The 25,443-nt window shown below is 33.0% G+C and overlaps 1 protein-coding gene across 1 annotated transcript in view; it reads right to left on the reverse strand.

Annotated features, from left to right (window-relative positions):
• Positions 1-10,756: 10,756 nt before the first annotated feature.
• The window catches only part of LOC124985618 (ankyrin repeat domain-containing protein 36C-like), a 129,252-nt gene continuing 114,565 nt past the window's right edge, over positions 10,757-25,443 (reverse strand). Inside the window, exons 40-44 of the mRNA XM_047554326.1 lie at positions 22,783-23,002; positions 20,775-20,958; positions 17,931-18,524; positions 13,925-14,077; positions 10,757-10,942 (exon numbers count right to left, since the gene is read on the reverse strand). Of these exons, the coding sequence (XP_047410282.1) occupies positions 10,757-10,942; positions 13,925-14,077; positions 17,931-18,524; positions 20,775-20,958; positions 22,783-23,002 (1,337 nt within the window). The remainder of the gene's footprint in view (positions 10,943-13,924; positions 14,078-17,930; positions 18,525-20,774; positions 20,959-22,782; positions 23,003-25,443) is intronic.

A 25,443-nucleotide genomic window follows, 5' to 3' on the forward strand; every position in this document is an offset into this window, starting at 1 on the left:
CAGGAATTTTTGCTTGTTTGTTTACTCAACAAATGTTAATTAAATACCTACTGTATAACAGTTATGTTCACAACATGAATTATGCAAATATGAGGAAAAAACAATAAACCCATGAGAAACAAAAGCAAATAAAAAACATATGCACTGTGTTAATGAAGCTCACATTCAAATTTGGGATACCTATCTGTTTACCCAAAAATAAAGAAAGAAATGAGCAAGCATAAATCTTCCAAGTGCTATAAAGGATGTATAATGGAGGGATATTAAGCAATCAAGGCAGGCAGCAAAGGCCTGGGAGCAGAGCATACCCATAAAAACATCATCTACATTTCACTGTGTGGAGAAAGGCAAGGAAATGACATTTGTTTTCTTATTGTAACCTCACAGCAACCTACTAAGGCAGGCATTAGTGGCCACATTTAACAAAAAAAGCACAACCACTATGGAAATAACATGGTGGCCTTTCCAAAACTAAAAATAACTATCAAATAATACAGTCATACTACTCTTGAGTACATATCTGGATGATATGATGTCAACATACAGAGAGAACTCCATTTCTATCTTTATTGTGGCACTATTTAACAAAACCAAGGTATACAATTAGCATAGGTATACATCATTCAATTCATGGTTAAAAAAATATGGTATATATACACAATGGAATTTATTATTCATCACATATGGAATGCCTTTGTCTATTCTGGGTCTCCTATTCTTCCAAAATTAATTTCAAAATTATTAGGTTTTTCTCTTTCTAATTGTGTAGAGTATCATTAGTATTTTAATGATGTCTGCATTGCATCTATAGAGTACTTGCAGTAGTATGGGCATTTTCAAAATAAGAATAATAATAATCCAAGAACATGGGTGGTCTTTTCATTTTCTAAGACCTTCAATTTCTTTCCTCAATGTTCTATATATTTTTAATTGTAAAGATCTTAATTTTCTTGGTTTTAATTCTTATGATTTTTTTGAGGTTATTGTGAATGGGATAGTTTTCCTGATTGCAACCACTGTTAGAATATAGGAAATCTATTGATTTATGTATGTTAGTCTTATATCCTGCTAATTTACTGAACTCATTTATCAGCTCTATCAGTTTTTGTTGAAACATTTTGGGTTCTCTAGATAACAGATTATGACATCAAGTAAATAGAGGTCATTTGGCTTTTTGTTTTCACATTGGTACACCTTTAATTTCCTATTCTTGACCAATTGCTCTGGCTAGAATTTCAAGAACTATGTTGAATAAAAGTAGTGAGAGCAGACTACTTTTATCTTGTTCCTGATTTTAGAGGAAATTTCAGTTTTTCTCCATAGTATGATGTTGGCTTTGGGTTTGTCAAATATAGGGTTTATAATGTTGAGGTAATTGCCTTCTAACCCTAGTTTCTCCAGCATTTTTAACATGAGTGCTGGGTTTTATCACTGATATTTTTGCATCAATTGATAGGATCATATAATTCTTGTCTTTAATCCTATTATTTCGATTTACATTCATTGATTTGCCTGTGTTGGACCAGTATTGCATCCCTTGGATGAGAATGACTTGATCATGGGATATTATCTTCTTGATGTATTTTTGAATGTAGTTGGCTAATAATTTTTAAGGATTTTTGCATTTCTTTTCATGAGTTATAATGGTCTGAGTATTCACCTGAGTTAGGGTTTCTCCAAATTGCCCACGCTGGTCATAAAATTCCAGATTCAAAAATCCTTCTGATTCAGCCTCCCTGTAGTTGGAATTCAGACACATGTCACTGCATGCATAAGCTTGTAATTAAGGAAGAAGAAATAAAATAATACAATCATGATTCAAAGGCAACACAGCTCAATACACTAACTAGTTCTACATAGTAACAATTATCATGAACTCAGAAGAGTTTCTTTCTCTGAAACCAAGAGCTTTTTTTGTTATGGAACAAGTTGTCTCTCTTTTAGGTTCAAAGTCTTTCTAAAATGGAAGGATTATACTGATTTAGTTTACCAGGTTGTTATGGAGATTTAATACTAAACCATGCTAAGAGAAATAGCAAAGCAATGAAATAACTTGTTCACTGCTGGAACTATATTGGAATTCCCCCAAAATATAATGTGTGTATTTTCACAGTTCTAATTCTCAATGTGACAATTACCGGAAAATGTTCTGGAGACCTAGTTGTGGTTATCAGGTGCTTGTACTTTAGATTTAAGAGCAAATCAGTTACTTATTCTTATTATTGTTATTGTTATACTTATTATGAAATTAGAAAATAAAATTGTCCCCTTTTGTGAAGCTCATCACACCAAGTGCAGAAAATTAATAAATTCCAAAACTTGGCATGAATTACTATTATTCCTTTTCTATCATATCAAATGGAACCAACAGACCTTTGTTACAAGGATGCTTAATCTTCATGTTGTTCTCCAACTGATTGGGAAGACGGAATCCTCTCCTTTTTATACATGGATACCAATGAGTCATGATTAGCTTGCTCAAATCTAAATAATATACTTTAGATTTATAGCATTTGGTTACCAGATTCCTTGTGAGGCAGGGTTTGAAAATATTCTGATAACTGGAAGCAGAGATGCAAATAGCTCGGGAAATTCCCATCACTATGTAATTTTGGAGGAATACTAGAAGAGAAAATTATTAATGCGAGTTCAAGAATGAATGAGGGGCCTGGGACATGGCTCAGGAGAAGATTCATTCCTGTGGATAATCCAAGGATAACTCCCACACCCCCCAAAAAGGAAAAATGAATTTACGTCTAAGAGAACAGGTTCTTCTTTCAAGGATATCATGTCTAATTGGCACAACTGAAGAGGATCCAATTTGATTCTTCCTTCAATCCTTACATAATTATCATAGAGTATGTTTGCAATATTTGAAGATTCAAAAAAAATTACAGTGTATGTAGCACCAAAAAACTAGACTAAGATATTAAGTAGTCATTTAATAAAATATTATTCTAAACTAAAAGGTTTATTGAATATTTCTTCCTGACTATTTATATGTTGATTATCAATTTTCTCATACTTAAAGAATAATCGTTTTAAAGACAGCATTTCATGCTGAGTATCTGTTCTCTAATTCTAGGACATTTTATACTAGTCAAATATACAAGGACATATTGAAATCTTGAATTTAATATCTAACGAAGGGGGATAAATTCAGATAATAATCTTAATTTATAAACAAATATTTTGGATCGTAAAGGAAATCCTCTATAAAAAATGGTGTAGTGCACACTAAAACATACTGTCTATGAAAAGGACAATGGCCCGCCTGCAGTGTACCATTAAAGATGAACTGTATCAGTAGCACATTGGGTTTAACACAAGGATCAGTGAATTAGTACCCATAGGAAAAATCCAGTTAATAGCCTGTTTTTGTCAATTAAGTGTGTTTGTTTTTCTTGTTCAGTGCTGGGATTGAACCCAAGGCTTCATTATTGCAAAGTGAGCACTCTACCAGTGAGCTATGCCACTATCCCCTAGCAGATACATCTAATGAAAGAATCAAAGTCAATATCAGCCATTCATGAAAACAAGAAACAATATATACTTCCATAGTCCCTTGTACCTGTGTGACTGAGGTCCCCAGCTTTGCTCACTCTTGGCTGGAGGTTAACTTTAGATCCTAGAGGATGCCTACCCTTCCTAGAGGAAGTTCACAGTTCTTGGCATGTAGACTTCCTCGACATCAAACCAGAAGGGTCTGTCAGTGCAGCTGGAATCTGCTACATTGGGAAGAACTCAGCATCACATGCATGACATTCCTGCCTAATGACATAACCTGCATCCAGTCATGAGGTAACATCCTCTGATCCCAGACTGAAGAAAAACCTACAAAACTGACATATACCATTCAACAACTTAAATGTCATCTAAAGCACAGCAAGACTTAGGAACTATCCCAGATTAGAGGAGACTAAAGAAAAAAGACCAATGCACACAATAAATTATGGATCATGAAAACTCCTAAGCTAGGTTTTATTTTGGTTATAAAGGATATCATTGAAATAATTGGAAAATTATGAATAAGTTTTATAGATTTGATATTAATATTTAACAAAATTTGATTTTCTGATTTCGATCATTGCACTATAGGCATATAAGACAAAAATTTTGTTTTCGGGAAATACAAATATTTTGTCATAAAGAGGCATCATGTCTGCAAATCACAAATGTTGATAGAAAATTGTCTTTGTTATATACATATATTTATATTTATATTTATCTAGAAAGGAGATCAAGGGATAAAGCAAAGGTAGTAAAACATTAATATTTCAGGAATATTTTCTAAGAATTTTTGTACTTGTTACAAATCTTTTAATAAGTCTGAATTTATCAAAATAGAATATTTCTAAGAAAAATGTTTTAATACTTATATCAATAAGTAACATTAAACTTAATAAAATAGTCATCTATCCATTTAGATTCTACTAAACGAATAAGAGAAAGTTGGATGAGGCTTAGGGATATATGTAATAGTCTCAAATTATCTCCATATAAAATGCTAAATAATTACAAAGGGGAACAAGGACATCACCTTTGGTGATTAATGCTAGCATCATCAGTATTGGGATTTGAAGAGAAAGTCACAGAATCACTTCTGTGATACTCTTGCCAAATAACACATAATCTGGTTCCAATCATAAAGAAACCAGAAGCAACAAAAACAAACAACTGAGGCACATTATATGAGCATTCTTCCTTAAGTTCAAAGAGAGAATGAGGAATTTTTTTCCCTGAAGGAGTCAGCAAAATACAACAATTAGGTGTATTGCATGAATCTGAATGGGATAATATCATTGTACAGGACATTAGAAAAGTAGTAAAATTTGAAAGAATCTGATGATAGTAGAATATATTCAAAGGTATTAGTATTAACTTATCAGTTATGAAGGTTGTATTGCAGTTTTGTAGCATGTTCTGAATTGTAGAACATCATTGTAGTAATCATGAATGATGGTGTATGTCAGTCATCTACTCCCAAATGGTTTGAGGGAAATATTCCTTTTATTAGGGAACTTTTCTGTAATGCTAAGACTATTTCCAAAATGTCCAATTGTACAAATGAACAAAGAGAAAAAGTGAAAATTCTTAAACAAATTTTCTCACCAAGAAAGGAATATAATTAGTGCTTAAACTTAAAATTATAAAAAAATTAAGAGTATGTAAGTTTGATGACAGTTTAATAATTGTAATACTTTTAACATTGGTAGTGAGTACACTACTGGCCCACCAACATATTGTCTGCCTAAATCTCTAGGTCTATACACAGTGATACAATTTGTATAATACAAATAATCCATCATTAATGTTATTTTTAGATCCACCAAGGTAATATGGATCACTGGATCGTTTAGGTGCTTCTTAAATATCCAGCACTTAGACAGTTTGGGAACGTTAAACTCTGAAATACTGGTTTGCACTTGCACTTCAAATTTGGTTATACATACAAAGTAACAGTTTCAAATATTGTATGAAGTCTCTCACATATATATGTGATCAAACATATTTTCATTAAGTTTCCACAACATACATTTAGTGGGAAACAATTAAAATGTCATGTCAAAGGTCTGATAAATACAATGTTATCATTAATATCATCTATTTTTCCCTTAAAACTTCTGTGTATTCTTGTGATGCTTCCAAAAGTAGATGTTTTCTTGGCTTATTAGTAGATCTTAGGCAGAAGTTCTAGTGGTCAAGATACTTATTCTGTAGCAAGTGAAAAGAAAAATAATTATATTCTTTACGTGAAACATTTCATAGTTCACTAAGCAAGAAGCAGTAAACAAAAAGTTAATAACTTATTAGTGTTAATAAGAGTGAAAACCATGTGTGTATGACTATAAGATTACTATGAAAAATAATTTTCCCAGAGTTGCACACTGAATTATCAATGTGACTGAGGATCAGAACTTCAGGTTTTCCACCCTGCATTCATGAACTCAACAACCTATGTTAAAGCATATGACAAGTTCTCAGTGATAAGATGAAGATGATAAAAGTCACCCCTCAACAATCAGATCTCATAAGTTCAAAAACACAAAGACAGGCCATTTTCTCAGAGTCATGGGTGCTATGACAGGTATAAATTTAACAGGACACTGCTGGAACACAGAAGGGATTTCTGTCCCAGTTTTATGTCTAGGTTATTGGGTTGAAGTGCTCTAAGGGTTGACGCCTAAAGAATGAGGAGGAAGTATGACAGAGAGAGAGAAGAGGTGCATGCAAAGAATGAGAGGTGAGGTGTACAAGTGTTCCAGCATGACTTGAAGCTAGAGCAGAGGGGCAGAGTAGGGTGTGTGCAACAACTTGATGAGGATCCAGCTAATTTGGATATTTTAGTTCCTTGCTAGGAAATTTGAAACATTTCTTAAGAGCAAAACCAATGACAAAGTCAATGTCAGTGTATTTGAAATGCTTGACCAAGTTTTACTAGATGACTCTGGGTTTTGGCAATAGACCAGAGAGAAGTAGGTGAAGTCTTTGTTTTCATAGTGGTAGCAGAAGTGAAAAAAGTGTCAATCCAGAAAAAGGTATTATGGACAGTCTGAGCCTTTATAATCCATGAAAGATGAATGAGTGTGTTCTTCATTAGTAAATTTTTTCAAAACTTTCATTTGATTTTTGCAAGAAAAACAACTTAATTCATTGTAGAAATCTATTCACCGATCTGAGGAAAGGCATGCCATCTGCTATTTGTAGTTTATCTCAGAAATCAATGAGTCCAAATTTAACCATAGTTTGGCAACATACCTTCTTTAGCTTTTCTAGATAAAGCCTCTGTTCTTATCATCCATCTGAAATAAGGCAAATATTAGATTGCTTAGTTTAAACAAGAGAGATTATCATAGAAATGATATATTACTCAGAAAATGTGACTTTTTAAATAAAACATTAAGGGACTAGACCCAACTTGAAGATGGCTTAAAAGAATCACATACACAAAACAAAAGTCCTACTTATTTTAAGTTTAGATAGAGAATATATATGTATAATGCCCTAAACTGTTCAAACAATATTGGTTTATTAAATATAGGTCATTTCAGATGGGTGCTGCTTTAGCTTACTATTGTAAAGGTTAAACAATTCAACTCCTGGTTGATACTGATTGTAATACAGTATGATTCTTAGCAAAACTCTACCCTTTTGAATTTTCTAATCAGTTTTTTTCACTTTCATATAGTTTTCCTTAAAAAACTATGCATCTCTACCTTCAGAAATTAGATATTTAACATGTATTCGATGCTATCAATTTTTCAACCCATTAAATTAAATACACAAAAGAAGAAAGAGGTATTGTAATAGTGTCATAAGAAAATTCTTCTGGCAAGTTTGAAAAGTTAGGTGGAATAGGACCAAACATTTCTTTATTAGCATGGATACACAAAGATTTCAGAAAACTCCCTCTTCAGACAATAATGCCAGGTGCTTTGGCACATTCCTATAATCCCAGTGACTTGGGAGGCTAAAGCAGGAGGATGGCAATTTTGAGGCCAGCCTAGAACTTGATAAGACCCTGCCACAAAATAAAAAATATAGAGGAATAGGGATGCAGCTCAGTGGAAGAGCAACCCTGAGTTCAACCACTAATACCACACACACACACACACACACACACACACACACAATATAAATATTACAGTCAGTTTAAACTTATGTTTCTTTGATTTGTGACTTTCCAGATTCATAAACAATATGTAGCTCTTTAGTAGTAACTGATTTCTTCTCAGTAATTGGGAGCAAAGTTTTTGAAACTTATTGCTAATTACACTTATGTATATGTTTACAATTGTGTGGAAAATGTTCAAACTCTATTGCAAGTGCGCCATCTAGAGTGCTTTTCATGTAAAAGCTATTCTCTTACTAATTCCTCAAATATGTTCTAAAAGATAATACTGAACATAATAAGTACTTTGAGGTGATAAAAATACTATGAAATCCAAAGTCCCTATACAGTTTAAATGTGAAGGTGAATTTCTTGGACTGATGGGGTTCCCAGGCCTGAGTTTTCTTTTGTTTTTCAAAATGAAATTATTTTAAAATATATCTTTTGGTGCATTATAATCATACATATTACTGGAATACATTATGACATAGTCAAACATGCACATAAAGTAATTTGATCATCATTCTTCACCAGTAGCTTTATTTTCCCTCTCCTCCTCCCTTCCCCTTTGAAGATATTCTGCAGTGATTACAGAGACCTGTATTTGCATCTTGATAGAAGTGTACTCCTAAGACTGTAAAAGTTTGCCTGCTTTGGCAAACTAATGCCCTGTAAGGCAATCTAGGAAGGACAAAAGTAAGTTTCAAGTATTCTTCAGCCTATGTATAAGCACTAAAAGTAAACACATCTTTCTTTCAGGAAATTAATGGGGAAAAATGCTTCCTTTGCATTGTGTCTCCATTTATACATTCATTCATCATTGTCTTATTAAATGATACTCTTCCTGATATTTTCTGGTAAGAATGAAGGAGAACATCTTGTATTTGCATTGTCTGTAACAATTTACAGAAATGTTTTACCTTCTTTTTTCTTTCTTTTTTTTTTTTTTTTTTTTTTTTTTTTTTTTTTTTTTTTTTTTAGTGCACAGTCATCTAATTTTATGACTGAGAGATACTTCAATCCTGGGCCTTTCATGTTTTTCAGAAAAATATGCATGTCAGCTAACAAAAAATATCAGATATCTAGGATCTTATAATTATGCATTAAAAGTTATTTAATTTGTTCCCTTTTTCAGCACATTTGACTGCATTGATATTTTATAAATCTCAGATTTGCTCTTCTCTTTATTTGGTTAGGATACAAAGTCAAAAGAAAACATAAGATTGTGGCCTCATTTAAAACAGCACTGCACTATATTTCTGTGAGTTAAGAAGGTCATTAAAATTCCATCAAAACTCTAAACCAATATTTATTCAATTTAAACATTTAATTCATTCAAAAATCTAATTTAAATACAGAATTAAAGAATAGTTAAAATATCATTTCATGATTAAAGTTAATGTCTCTTGAAAATAGGACCTCCAGAAATGTTATAAAATTGTTAAATTTGTTTGAAATTCTTTATAATTATAGATTATTGTGACCTTTACTTCACAATCATAAGTGAACTAAATAACTTGGTATTTCAACAAAGTCGAAACAATACAAATCAGAAATCTGACTCCCAAAAGATAAAGGAAACATAGCCTACCTCAGCCAGATAGTCCTCAATGCTTTGACATGAAGGCTGTGAGTTGGAGGAAGAACCTGCTATGTTTTCTTCCTGGCGAGACCTTCTGTTGCGTAACCAGTTGTCATTTTTAAGTTTAACACAAGGACACCCTGGGACAGGCCTTCTACAGTGAGGACAGGGTAAAGAATCTGTCTGATTTTCCATTGAGAGTCTGGTATTAACTTCCTGAAGGCTCTTACTGATTCTGTGAGGACCACAAAAGGCAAATACTTGGTATGTTATTATTTTTCCCTAAATCACTTGCATTATAAAACAAACAAACAAAAGCCATGGAAATAAATAGAAATTCACAGTGAAAAGAGTCTTAACATCAAAAAATCCATTATAATACAGTAGGGCATACAATCACAGGTTTTAAATTGTCCTAAAGATGTGCATATATTTCCAGGGGCCTCCTAACCCATAAGAAATTCAAACACTACCGGGGGAGAGTAATGACAGGCAGAGAGGTATGACTTAACAGAAAACACTGCTGCCTTCTTGAAAGACTCTCCTTATGGGATTCTTGAGGACACCATTAGAAATACTGGTATTTAGAGAGTAACTATGTGAGATGATGGATACCTTAGTTTATTTGACTACAAAGACATTTCATTATACTAAAGTATAGTAAAGCATCATGGAATCCTTAAACATATACAATTAGAAAATAAGAGTAGAACTAAGCTAGAATTACTTGTATTTCTAAAGCAGGTGAAGAATTTAAAAACATCCCTTGAAGACATTTTCAAGCACTTCCTTTCACCATCTACACATTCTTATCAACAACTGGAGAAATTAAGCACTGGGAACTGAGAAATAATTCAGAACAACTACCACTGGGGCAGAACAAGATAGCTAAGTTGGTAATTAAGAATTAAAGCAGCTCCCAAGACAGTCAGCTCATAATTTTGTTACCAAGGCATCAGAGGTGGGACCTGTCAATTCTGTTTTTAATTCCCCCAACACTGACCATGGAATTCCTTTTAACCACACTGCAAAGTATATTTCCTTTCATCCCTGTGATATTCTTTCCCTATATCGAAAGTAGACCTTAGGTAGAGAGGAAAAACTGCAAAAGTCAGTTTTACTCAGGCACCATCTAGAGGTAACATCAAATATCACAATCAAAAATGGTTAATTTATCAAGTGTCTGAATGTGCCTAGGGGAATAGAACCACCAATACTGTACACTTAGGGTTTAGTTTGTATTCTTTCAAAACAAAATTAAACTTGTTAATTTTTCTATGTAAAGAAATGACTGTAAGTAATTTGGTCACCATGTAGTTGTCTGAATAATAAAGCTTCAAAAGTATGTACCTGAAAGTCTAGTAACTAGTTTAAGAAAACAAATAAGAGAAAGCTATATAAATGCAAAAAAAAGGGGAGAAATATAAAATTCCTGGCCCAATATTTCAACACTAAGTTCATTTACTTCCAAAAATTGTATTGTCTGATTAGCTTTTGCATTCTACTAATCTCATAAACCTCTCTCACTATACAAGTTATGCAATGGAGACAAATTATGAAAATTAAGCTCTTTTCTTACTATACATTTTGACATACTTATGGACTTTATATTCTTCTACATGGAATTCATCATGTTCTTCCATTTGTATTTCATATTGTAGCTTGTCAATTCTGCGTTGCATCAACTTTATCATTGAAACCTCATTATACTTTAACTCCTCTAAAACGTTTGAAGTTGCTGTATGTGTCTAAAGAAAATTGAAAGGACTTTAAAAATATAATTATAATAATTATAACCCAAATAATTATTGTATAGTTACTTTAGTTTAGAATCAAAAATTCAGGGAGCAATTTTAAACACATGGGGAAAAGATGGAGTTTAAATAGTCAAGTTCAATTGCTTTTTTCTGTTGTTCTATTGAGGTTGGAATCCAGGGCCTTGCACAGACTACACAAGTTATCTCCCACTGAACTATGACCTCAGTCATGAATCATACTCAAGTTAGTATTTGTAATGTGGAAATTCAAAGAATTGTAAGATCAATTTAAAGGTGAAGAAAATCATTTAACAATTCAAGTGTATGGTAAATTGAACTTCACAGTTATTTTTTTTATTTCCTCCTTACAGTCTTATTTATTACAACTATTCTTAAATAGCAAATGATTCTCTGATGAAGTCATTATTCTGAAAGATGAAGTTCATTTTTACAGTAATGAAAAATGAAATATTTAAAGATGCCATCTTGCTCTAAAAACATACAAAAGAAATTTTCTCAAGGAACATAGAGGAGACACATAAAATGCATATATCCAAAATAAAATTTTCAGTGAAATGAATTAAAGCAAATTAGAGATAAATAAAATAACCTCTGAAAATAGAGATGCTTCTCCTTGATTTTCCTCTAACTGTTGTCTTGTTCTTTGTTCAGTCTCCCATTTTTGCTGCACTCCTTGACCATGCTCTATTAGATTGTTTGGCTTATATCTTTTGAGGTTTGCCACATCTTCTTCCAAATTCTTTTGATTGCTCTCTAATTTTTCATATACATTTTTCAGGCTTTTAAAATAAGATTCATATTTTTCATCTTGCTGCAAATATTTTGAAAATGTAGCTCCTAGATTTACATTGAGATTATCAACCTGCATGAATGAAACAACAGAGTTTGATAATAAAGGAAGCATGTTTAGAATATTTGAGCACAAAACCCATTCACAAATTTTGCAGTAAATGATTTTAATTGCAGTAAATTATAATCTACAGCAGCACTCTGATGAGTAGGTTAAGGTAATGTGGTATGACATATTAGAAGTGGTAAAGCCAGTTTTCAGTTGGTGTATAAATTCCTATTCTGGCTATTTAACAAAGGATGGGGAAATCTAGATTCAATTTCATAGTGAGAAAATTATGAACATTCAATGAATGTTCGGATTAGGTGTATTCAATTTTAAACTTAATTGTTTAATAAAGTTAGAATAAAGCCTCAAGAGGTCAATATCTAAAAAAAATTGTATAATATACAACACCCCAGTTTTAACAAAACAAATTTTAAGCAAAATATTTTCTATTTATGTAAGAATAGGTGCCATGAATGATATACTTCTCATCTTAGTTGAATTTATACTTCAACAAGATAATACACAATACCAAAAAAAAAGAAAAAAAAAAAGTGCACTGTGGAATAGTGCTAAATAGTTCTAAGAAGGATAAGGTCAGTGAGAATCAGAAAAGACAGAAATCTTCATGAATAAAGGAAAAATTATTTTTATGCCAGTTCTGAACAACTGAGGTCAATGAATGAAAACAGAAAAGACAAGAGATGTAAGGTCGACAGATGGTGAAATCAGTTTGAGTGCAGTGAACAAAATCAAATGGCAGGGGAATAAGAATATGCCCAGAAAATAACTTATAAATGTATGTTCCCAGCCACATCAGCACTAACAGTCAAAGAGTAGAGGCATCATCCTAAGGCCCATCAACTGCTGAATGGATGTGGTACAGATTAAAACACATTGTTGGACAACAAAAACAAATGATACTTGAAACAACAAAGATGAACTCTGAAAACAGTATGCTAAGTGAAAAAAAAAAAAAGGTTAAAAAGTACTAAACATTGTATAAATCTACTTGTATGAATGCCCACAACAGACAAATTGGAGAGATAAAAAGTATCTTGGTGGTTTCCTAAAAGTGGGAAGATAGAGGGAGGAGGGCAGTGATAGCTAAGAGATGTCGGGTTTCTTTTCAAGGTCATGAAAATTTTCTAAATTGACTGTGGTGATGGGTACATGACTCTGCTAATAGACTAAGAGACACTGAGCTTTATGTGTTAAATGAGTGAAATGTATGTCTCTGCAGTATGTCCCAATAAGGTTGCCTTTTAAATGATCCACTAGACGAAACTGCATAATTTCTTCACTCTCTTTTTCAGATAGAGGTACCTGACATAATTTAAATATTTGTATGCTTTTATGATACATTTAAATAGGAAAAAAGCCTGACATTCAATTATTTAAAAATTAACCTGAAATTTAAGGAAAATATAATAGCCTTTCTGCACGAGTTATCTTGAAATACATTCAACCATTACCCACAGATTCTGTAACCAATCACAATAAATGAAGGTATGAAATAGCTCAATTCCCTAGAACATTCTATGAAATGGGATCCTCTGATTTAATCTGCCTTGATAAACCATGGCAATCGAGGTAGCACTGAAAAATACTGGTTAACAGAAAAAAAATTTTTTTTTCTCAACTTATGTGAGAATTGATGCAAAATCTTGGTTTTCCTGAAGGTAGTTGTGTAGTTTTGTGATTTTTTTTAAACCATTGAGTTGTATTTACAGTTCCTTTTACTTTATATTTTTTTTATTTTGAATCAGGGATTTGCTAAGTTGTTTAGGGCCTCACTATTTTGCTGAGACTGGCCTCAAACTTGTGATCCTCTTGCCTCAGTCTTTCACGTTACTGGGATTAGAGACATGCACCACAACGCCTGGCCCTAAGGGTAGCTATTTTGAGAAAAGATGTGTGATTTTATAAGAAAAAAAAAAATGTAAGAATGAAATTCAGAATTTAAGAACAAGTGCACCATATAGATAACTAAATTAGAATAAAATCAATTATCATAAAAATCCAAAAAGCTGTCAGCTAAAAATTGTATCCTAAAATATTTTTTATTATTTAAGCAGGTTCAGATCAACTATTGACAAGTACAATTTAAGACATACTTGACATACAACTTGATCTAGTATCTTCTTCAAATCCTGTATCCCATCTTCTGTATTAAGGTGATAACGTGATGAATGTTTGGATAAAACTTCTGACTGAGATTCTTCTGTCTGGTTATCAGTCAGTTCTTCTTCAGATTGTCTCAAAACTACCTGAGGAAATATGTCTGTTAAATATTTTCTACATCACTTCATGTTAATAATATTTATAACTTAATTTGAGAAATATTATCATCAGTTCATCATCTTTCCCTCCTGTGTACAAAATCCTGTTTATTTCTGAATGCCACCAATGACATAGAAGTGCTTTCTTCCTGCCTAATCACTGTCATATTCCTTAGACAATAGATCCAGCCCTCTAGTCACTTCTCATTTGATGAAATTACAATGCTTCACAACCTACTGAATTCTCAAACAGAACAGGTTATGCAGGTCTGACTAGTAGTAGTGAATACCATAGGTTAGTCAAAAGAATCCCCTTTTTATGAGAGGCTTAACTTAAAAACTGAGTTCTAAAGTATTCAATCTTCTGCTCAAATCCTTCCAGATTTTCATCTTATAAAAAAGTAAGACCCTTCAACAAATGGTGCTGGGAAAACTGGAAGCCCATATGCAACAAAATGAAACTGAACCCTATTCTCTCACCCTTCACAAAACTCAACTCAAAATGGATCAAGGACCTAGGATTTAGACCAGAGACCCTGCACCTAATAGAAGAAAAAGTAGGTCCAAATCTTCATCATGTTGGCTTAGGATAAGACTTCCTTAACATGACTCCCAAAGCACAAGAAATAAAAGCAGGAATCAATAAATGGGATAGATACAAAGCAAAAAGCTTTTTCTCAGCAAGGGAAACAATAAACAATGTGAAGAGAGTGCCTACAGAGTGGGAGAAAATATTTTCCACACATACCTCAGAGAGAGCACAAATCTCCAGAATTTATAAGGAACTCAAAAAATTTTAAACCAAGATTACAAATAACCCAGTCAATAAATGGGCTAAGGAAATGAGCAGACACTTCACAGAAGAAGCACACAATCAACAGCTACTTGAAAAAGTTTTCAACATTTCAGCATCTCTAGTAATAAGAGAAATACAAATCAAAAATACCCTAAGATTTCATCTCACCTCAATTAGAATGTTTATTATCAAGAATACAAGCCACAATAGGTGTTGGCAAGGATAAGGGGAAAAAGGTACACTCATACATTGCTGGTGGGGTTGCAAATTGGTGCAGCTACTTTGGAAAGGAGTATGGAACTTCCTTAGAAAATATGTAAACACCATTTGACCCAGTTATCCCACTCCTAGGCCTAGATCCAAAGGATTTAAAATCAGCATACTACAGTGATGCAGTCACATTAATGTTCTTAGCTGCTCAATTCACAATAGCTAGACTGTGGAACCAATCTAGATGCCCTTCAATAGATGAACAGATAAAGAAACTGTGGTATATATATACAATGGAATATTATTCAACCATGAAGAAGGATAAAATTATGACATTTGCAGGTAAATGGATGTAGTTGGAGAATATCATGCTAAGTGAAGTAAGCCAATCCCAAAAACCAAAGAACAAATGATTTCTCTGGATAAGTGGATGATGATATATAATGGGGTGAGGGAGGCAAGAATGGAGGAAGAATGAATTGTGCAGAGGAAAATGAGGGTTGGGGAGTGGTGGGGTGAAGGAAAGATAATGGAAGGAGACAAATATCATTACCCTATGTACATGTATGATAACACAAAATGGTGTAACTCTACTTTGTGTAAAACCAGAGAAACAAAAGTTGTACCCCGTTTGTGTGCCATGAATCTAAATTTTAAAAATTTAATAAATATTTGGAAGGATGTGACTAAAAAGATACACTCATACATTGCTGGTTGGAATGCAAAATGGTGCAACCATTATGGAAAGCAGTATGGAGATTCCTCAGAAAACTTAGAATGAAACCACCATTTGACCCAGCTATCCCAGTCCTGAGTTTATACCCAAAGGGCTTAAAATCAGCATACTACAGTAACACAGCCACATTAATGTTTATAGCAGTTCAACTCACAGTAGCTAAACTATGGAACCTACCTAGGTGCCCTTCAACAGATGAATGGATAAAGAAAATATAGGTGACATATATATATATATGTATGTATATATATACACATACATACATATATATGTGTGTGTATGTATATGATATATATATGTATGTGTGTATATATGTATATGATGGAATATTATTCAGCTTTAAAGAAGAATGAAATTATGGCATTTGCAGGTAAATGGATGGAGTTGGAGAATATCGTGCTAAGCAAAATAAGCCAAACCCAAAACACCAAAGGCAGAATGTTTTCTTTAACATCCAGATGCTAATTTACAATAAGGGGTGGGGGGCCTAGGGAAGAATAGTTACCTTATATTAGGTAGAGCAGAGTGAAGGGAAGTGAGGGGGCATGGGGATAGGAAGGATAGTAAAGTAAAACTGACATTATTACCTCATGTACATATATGACTGCATGATCTATATGATCCTACAATATGTACAACCAGAAAAATGATAAGTTATACTCAATTTATGTATGATCTATCAACATGTATAAATGCATTCTACTGTTATGTATAACTAATTAAAACAAATAAAATTTTTTTAAAAGTAGGACCTAGGCAACCTGGCCTTCATCTCTCTCCATCTCTTCCCTCCTCATCCCACTGTACAAAAATCTGGCACCTACATTTGTTAAAAATTAAGATTCAATACCAAATTAATGAATCAGAGAACTACAATTATCTTTTAACTAGAATAGTTAAAAGATAAATTCCAGATAGAGCAAGAAAATTAAATCAACATTGGTTTTGCTGCAATTCACTGCATTTGTCCTAAATTATGACTTAATAACAAATGAATTCTTTTTTGTGTTGGGAGAAGATAAAGATGAAAAAAATTGAAATGGTTATATTCAGAATTAAGTCAAATTTACATGAATAAAATAAAATTACAAAATAGAAATATATAAAATGCTAATGAAGAAAATCTATTAAAAATATGGCATCCACATTTCAATTCAGCTAAGAATCTAAAATGAATTCTCAAAGTAACCCACTCAATTTAATCTGTTTCATCATGGTCTTAAAGTATGGCAACATGAAGGCATAAAAGTTAGGACTCAGGGCTGGAGTGTAGGTCCAGTGGTAGAACATGGGCAGAGCATGCACAAGGCCTCATATTCAATCCCCAACACCAAAAAGAGATATTGTTCCAGCATTATTAATTCTACATTATTAATATCAGCATATCTCTACCAAAAATCTGTAACTTAACCTCTTGAAATGTCATTCTTATGTAAAGACACAATGCCTAGCAAAGACACAATGTCTTTACTCAAAATAAAGCATCTGTCAGGTCCAAGGTATAAATGTCTTCCATTTTTTAAATGTTAAAATCAGTTTCATGTAAACTTTCTTTTTGTTTTTGGTTGGCCCAGAATATTACATGTTCATCAGATAGGGTGTGTTACTTCAAAACATGTACACAAATTTAACCATCATTAGCAGACTTATTAATTTAAACATGAATCATTTCATTATATTGGAAATCAGGTTTGCCATCATCAAGTATCACTAAATTCTGCTTTAAAAACAATCCATATATCTGGCTTGATACTTACTTCTCTTTTAGATTTCTTCTTTTTATATTGATTTGATTTTTCTTCAGAATGATGGTTTTCATTCATTAACTCCACATATCTGTTTTCAGCATCATCCTGAATTATTTTCATAATATTACATTGCTCTTGGATATAATTGAGCAAGTCATTTTTATCATCACAATTTTTGTGAATGTCCTGGATCTGTTGTAGTAGCCATGTAATTTCACTTTCCATTTGAGATAATGTCTCATGTATAGATTTCTCTTCTTCCATGCAATTGTAGTTTTGGCTTTGTTTATTTTGATTCATGTGTTTCATTTCATTTATTTGGCACTGGTTTTGTTTTAGTTCTCTTTGTACCTGTTTTAAAGTCATAATCACTTTCCTAAGATCACGTCTCATATGACTACAGAACTTTTTTTCTGGGAGAATGACTTTTATTCCAGACTTGGAAAACTTTTGGGAAAGAATCTCACTACCAACATTTAGTTTTGATATTTTGAAATTCTCCTTGTCCTTTAAACCCAGGCACCCATCTGTTGCTCTCTGAGAAGGAAGTTCTAGTTCTCTTTTGGATGTCTGATTTTCATTACAAGGAAGTGCAGCAACAGCCTGACTAGCAGGGTATGATTTGACTTCTGTTTCCTGCCTTTCTGTGTTCTGCTCTTTATTTTCCAGTTTAAACTTTAGCTTTGTAATCTCAGTTTTCAGAATATCAATCTGTTCATTATATTGGAATGTTGTTTTTGTAAGCGTTTCCTCATTCAATTTGATTGTCCTTTGAAGGTCATCATTCTTTTCTCTTAAACTGTCAATGACCTCTAGATATTCCTTTTTATCTTCCTGATTTTGGTGATTCATTTTCTCCATTTCCAATCTTATCATAGCAAATCTATCCTCCAATATGTGGTATTTATGCAACAACTCTTTTTCTGTTTCTTTCCTTGTAGAAACCTAAGTAAAACCGAGACATGCACTCAATAAAATAATGTCATGATTTCCTAAAACTAAAGTTTTAACATGTACATTTATTCAAGGAAAGGATTTACGGTAAAAGGACATTCAACTGCAGAGAAATTAGATGTAAACTTCAGAGCTTAGAGTAGCAAAAGTTTCCAAGAGTTCAAAAAGTGTATTGAACACAATGAATCCAGGAGTATTAAAAAAAAAAAAAAGGCTAAGAATTTTAGAACTGAAAGACTTTCTCTGAATTACAACAAATTCAAGGCATAACATAAGTGATTAGTAAGAACATAAGTGATTAGTAAGTCTGAATATGTTAAACAAAAAAAGTGTGCAGTGTGAAGCTCATATATACAGCCAGTCAACCCATAATAAGGGTCTTACTCTACACACATTTGGACAGATGAAATGTCTTTTAGTTCCATGTTACTGAAAATATTCATGTGTATTTTCAACACTTTTATAGTCAGTTATAGGAATTACAGGTATTGATAAATGTTAAGTCTAGGCACTAAAGCACTTTTACATATATAACAACAAACTTTTTATCATAATCTGAAAGAGAATGATATAAATATAAGCAAGTTGCTTCTAGTAGTCTTCCATTAAACTAGTTATTTCCCTATTGTAAAAAATTAGGTCACAAAAGAAGGCTTGTGTTCCAGAATGCTAATTGTGAATTAGGTTATATTTGTTAGGCTCTTTTCAAGAAATCCTGAGATTGTTTGCTGCTCAATAAGATTTCTTTTTTTTGTAAAGTCTGAAATGTGAGTAAATGTAAAATAGGCAAAATAAACTGATTTCATTTATCAGGAATGACATCCTTAGTGATAAATCATTACTAAGTAAAATATCATTGTATATCATTGTCTCTAAAAGCTTTTTGTACTGAAATAGGAGATTACTTGGAGAAAACTCTCTTCTCCTAAGTGAAGAAATGATACCCAACTAGAGTTTCTTGCCTGCTTACTTAATGGTAGGAGTAATAAACTTATCCACATTAATGTACCAGGAGGGTGAAAACACTTCCCCAAACTAAAACAGGTATATTAGTAACAAGGGGTTTGAGACCATGGGAAAGTTACAATTAATTATGAAAAATATTAAAAGCTTTCTCTGGATATTGCCAATGTGACAGTCACCACTGGGACCAGCTGCTGACATATGGAGTTGAACTAAGAACATTAATTGGGTCAATGGAACATAATGCCACCCTCACTCATAAAATACATATATTAAAGATATACTTCTATGACTTTATAATTCTCCATACTTTCCCATGATGCATCTAGTTATTGTTTAATATGTGTTCACACACATGCACACACAACACATACACACACAGAGACAAGCATTTGCAAACAAAATAATTCAAGAAACATTTTTGGGGGGTCATATCTCTCTCTTTTGGTTTGCAAAGAAAATTTGACAGAATCCAATCTTGTAAATTCTGGAATATATTCACAAGAAAGTTGCCTCTGGGTGTCCTTTTGTTCAGCTAACACATAAAGATTCACTTCAGTAAGGTATTGGTCTTATATGAGCAGTGGCAAGAAAGTCTAAAAGCTTAATCAAGATCAGTAATAACTGCAAAAATTAAAAACAACCTACTAAAAACAAGTAGTCTATAAAGTATACTAATCTTTATCCCATATGAATTACTCAAATTTTATCTGCAGAAGTGACAGGTAAATTTATCAAACAGTACAAACTTTTCTTAACTACATAAACAGAAATATGAAAAATGAGTTTTAAAACTTACTTACATAGTCCCATGATAGTTTCAAAGCTCTTTATCTTGTATCTGAACATAAAAATCCCTAAATTAACATTTACATTTCTGATTAAACTCAATTCACCTTGTATTCCTCCTTTCAGAAAACACATGCTGAGCATCTATAAGATGCCAAGATAAGCAATACATAACTTTAGCCATACATGTTATGATTTCACTTTAGAGAGAGATTACATTTTGTTTTAAATCCAAACAATAGAGTCATATACTGTGTAACAATGCTTTGTGAGATCACAGACTACATATGTCAATAGTAGTCCCAGAAGGCTGTGGGAGGTGTATGAAATTTGTGTAAGCACATGCTTACAATGATTGCATAATGAATGCCAACAACAACATTTCTCAGATTGTCTCCATCAATAAGTGAAACATAACCATATATATTAAGTTAAAGGAATATTATAAATAAAGTAAGAAATTTGAAGCTATATCGAAGACAAATATACCTTGTTCAAGTTATTTCTTGCAGTCTCTAATTCTGTTTTAAGTGACCCAGAAAAGAGTTGAAGTTCTTTGTTCAATTCAACTTCCTTCTCATACTTCTCCTCTATTTCTCTTAACTGGTTGTTCATTTTTTCACAAAGCTGATCAAAATCTCTTAACTTCTTCTCCTTTTCTTTTAAGTCATCCCTGCATTTAAATATGGTTATCTTAAAATTCACTTTTTCAGAGAACAAATTTTGTATTCTGGCCCTTCGTATGTTGACTCATTAGGCTAATAGAAATTTTGTTTTAAGATTCTTTTCCTTCCTAGTTCTCACCTTTTTAATTTCTCCTTCAATCTTTTAAAAAACATGTATATTTGAAAGGTAATAATGAAAGATCTTTCTGTCAATTGGGAAATTTCTGTTACTAGTAACTCTGGTAGATATTATGGAAAAGGAATTTTGAAATGGATCAGTAAATTGATACAACAAAATGATTTGGGATGGGAAATCTGGGACATGGATCAATGGCAGAGTGCCTGCCTAGCATGTGGGAGGACCTGTGTTCCATTCCCAGCATTGCCAAAAGAGAAAACAAAGATCATTTTTGCACTGTTATAATTCTTCCTTAGTTAAATAAGTTTTAAGACTTATTATTTGTAAACAAGTTTATAAATTCATTATCGGTTTGCTTTTATATTCTTGAAATAAAACAACAACCACCACAACTGGTTGCCAGTGCAACATACCACCTTCAGAAGTTGTTTACACACCATACATCTGTGCACATTAGCATAACCCAAGACTAGGCTAGGGAATCAAGTGCCTATTTTTATGCCTTTTAAAGTTTCTTTTAGGAAGACTTTCAATTTAGCTTATCATTCTGTATTTTATAAAAAACTCAAAAACCCATTTAGAACAAGGCATGACCTCATTTTTAGTCCAGCAGTAAAGAATAATATGTCCTTTCAACACAGAAATTTGACCAAATTTTATTTATGTATGAGGGAAAATTTCAATCAAATAATTATTATTTTCCATTTTACTTTTTGTTTAATGGATGATAGGATTAAAACCCTAGCTGGGGGTGTAATTCAGCAACAGCATACTTGCCTAGTTTCACCAATCCTTGGGTTTGATCCCAAGCAACAGAAAAAAAAATTGCAATAAAAATTTTAATACACAGTTTGGGGTACACAAAAATGGTGATCTCATCCTCTTTGGGGGAATTGTAAATTAGCATAAACTGTCCTGAGACCAATTTAGAAATATTGATCAAATGCCTTTTCATGATGTTTCTCTATTTTAAACAAATGATTCTATATTAAACAATTTACTCAAACTAAAGAGAACTATAAATTAACTTCCATGAAGTTATGTCACTTGCAGGAGAGGGATGGAACCTGAGATATTTTTTTAAGCAAAATAAGTCAAATTTGTAAGATTAAGAGTCATGTTTTCTCTCATATGTGGAAACTAGAGAAGAAAAAGAAAAAAGAAAGTGTGGGATGGTCCCATGGAGATTAAAGGGAGCTCACAAGAGTAGAGGAAAGTAACCAGGAAGAGGGAGAAAGGGAAGAAAAAGAGAAAAAGCAGAGAATGATAAAGACTAAATTATACTGTTATATTGTGTTCATACATGAATATGTAACAAAAAATCCTACAATTATATACAAATATAATGCATCAATAAAAATATGGAAATAATAATTTTTCTAAATGAGGTTCTGGGAAGCATTGATTGTAATACAAAAAATAAAAATATAAATGAAAAACAATCCCAAATTCTACTTATTAAATAAAGATTCCTCTGATAGTGAGATTTCTATATAGCCACTGAAATGATTGGAAATAGCATGCATTTACTTATTATTGGTTAGCAATATGTCACCTTTTTCTAAGAATTTCAGACTCTACAAGTGTAAGTAGTTTTCTCCCTTGCAAAACGCCAGCAATTACAAAAATTCACTATGTACCTTTAGTGTAAAGGAAAGAGTTCAAATGTTTCTTTCAATCTAGGGTATCATACCTCAAGTTGCAGAGTTCTTGTTTCCATTTTATTTCTTTCTGCTCTAACTTAGACTTTGCATTTTCCATTTCTGATAACTCCTCTTTTAGTACACAAAGTTTATTTTCCAGTTTTGCCACTTCTTTCAAAGGTAATGAACCCTGTGAAGGATGACTTTTTTCAAGTTCTATTCTTTGACATGAATCAACTGCTTTTTTGATTTTTGGTAGGCTATGAGAATCTGTATCATAGAGAAAACAAGAGAGAAATAAAATATTTAGGTAATATTATCTATGAAGGACTCTATGTTTTTACATGTACTCTCTTCAAACACTGAACAAATGTGTAGAGAGTACCTGTAACATGTTCCACATTATACTAAGATCTACAGATTAAATGGATGAGAACCCTGCTCTTCTTTAAAGTATAGTGAAGAAGACTAACAGAAAACATGACCATTATAAATTCAGATAAAGGATACAATGAAATAATGAATTCTGTGATCATATGAGGGAATCTGATCTACAGGAAGATTCCCCTGAGGATGAATGACTACACTGAAAACTGAAGAATGAACAGGAAGCAGCTGGGCAGAGGGTGAAGAAGATTTTCCAACATACAGCATGTGCTGAGACGCTAATGCAATCTGCTTCAAGGCTGACTGGAGGAACAAATATTGCTTCAGATTGCTACCTGAAACAAGTAAAACTAAAACAAAATACATTAAATAACAGTTTTCAAGAAAGTAGACTTCAGGCAATGATGACACTAGTTCCTGAAGGAAAGTAAACTAAGACTTGCAATTGTGTTAACTCCTTGCTGTGAGAGGTTTTCCAGCTGATGAATCAAGGAGAAGGAACCCAATTAGTGTCTACCAGATTCCCTGACCTGAGGTGATGAAACTGAATCACAGAGAGATCACAGGATGGAACAATGATGAGAAAGCAGTGGAGAGAAAGAAACATGGAGACCTTCAAAAGTTCCAATTGAATATTTAGCAGAGTAATTAACATAAATGTGTGCCAGGAAAGGATTTTAGACCTAGGGATAAAACATTTCAAAACATTGGAGGAAGCCACCTGGTGCTCACATAGTGCCAGAGAGAGTGTCTCTTTCCATCAGTCAGTCTGGATAAACGACAATAGATAAAGTAATTAGATAGATCTTGCCTAACAGTGGACAATTCAACCTACACAGATCACCTAACAAAGCATAAATACAAGAACATCAATGATCAAGCTTATTATAAGTAACCTAACTGAACACAAAATATATTCCAAAAGCAGAAGAGGCCTGAAAGATATCTTTAAAAAAAAAAAATCACACTTACAGGAGGCAAACCAAAGAGCATGGTGACAAACATCACACCTAAATACTGTTGACACATGCATAATACTGAAAAGATAGAAAAAGCCTGCACTTGTGTAAATATGAGGCTTTTCCCAAACTGCCTTCAACCCCTCAGAAAAACCACAAAGTATTTTTGTTCCTTATTTTGTCTGTAAAGGCCAGGTGGCCGACCACCCTTCCCCTAGCGGTCAGGCTGACCCAAAAGCAAACTTTGCTGATCAAAAGCGAACTTAAAAATAACGACCACCCTCCTCTCGGTGGTCAGAGTGACCCAGAACTTAAGATAACATACTTTGTATGCAATTTTATATGTTAACCAATCAAAAAGAGCACTGTAAAACTGCTTGCCTTTCATTATAAAATTCCTGCTAAACATGGGCTCAGGGCCTCTTAGCGTCACCGGTTACCGAGTGCGCGGAGGACCAGGCTGGAGCTTGCTAATAAAGGACGCTTTGTTGCTTGCATTGATCGTGGTCTCTGATGGTCTTTATGGGATCTCAAGTCACTGGGAACAACAATACACATTTGAACTCTGTGGATTTTTACACAGAAAAGCAATCAACTACTGACAGAATTAAACATAGCAAAGAAAAAGACAGAAGATAGCAAACATTCATTCATAATAACACTGAATGTAATTGTTCTCAACTCCCCAATTAAAAGACACATTGGTAGAATGGATTCAAAAACAAGATTCAACTAGATGTTGTTTACAAGAAACTCATCTCATAGGCAAATATGCTGAATTAGTCAGCTTTTTCACTGCTGTGACTAAATGACCTGACCAGCACAACTATAAAGGAAGAAGAGTTTATTTGAGGGCTCATGGATTTGGAGCTCTTAGTACATAGAAGGTTGGCTCCATTCTTCAGGGCTCAGGGCAAGGCTGAATATTATGGTGGAAAAGTGTGGCAGAGGGAAGCAGTTCATACCATGATCAGGAAACAGAAAGAGAATCCACTGGCCAGATACAAATATATACCCAAAGTAATACCCAATTCCCTCCTCCTCCAGCCACACCCTACCACTTCAGTTACCACTCAGTTAATCCCTATCAGGTGATTAAATCTCTGACTGGGTTAAGACTTTTACAACCCAATCATTTCTCCTCTGAACCTTCTTGCACTCTTTCACACATGAGCTTTTGAGGAACACTTCACATCCAAACCATGAAAGATGCCCACAGACTGAATATAAAATCCTGGAAGAATTTTTCATTTGTATATTCCCAAAACAAGAAGTAGCTATTTTCATCAGACAAAGCAGATTTGAAGCAAGATTTAATCAATAGAGACAAGGAATGCCACTACATAGTAATAAAGGAAACAATCC

The sequence above is a fragment of the Sciurus carolinensis genome, chromosome 5 (genome assembly GCF_902686445.1).
Source record: "Sciurus carolinensis chromosome 5, mSciCar1.2, whole genome shotgun sequence".
NCBI lineage: Eukaryota > Metazoa > Chordata > Mammalia > Rodentia > Sciuridae > Sciurus > Sciurus carolinensis.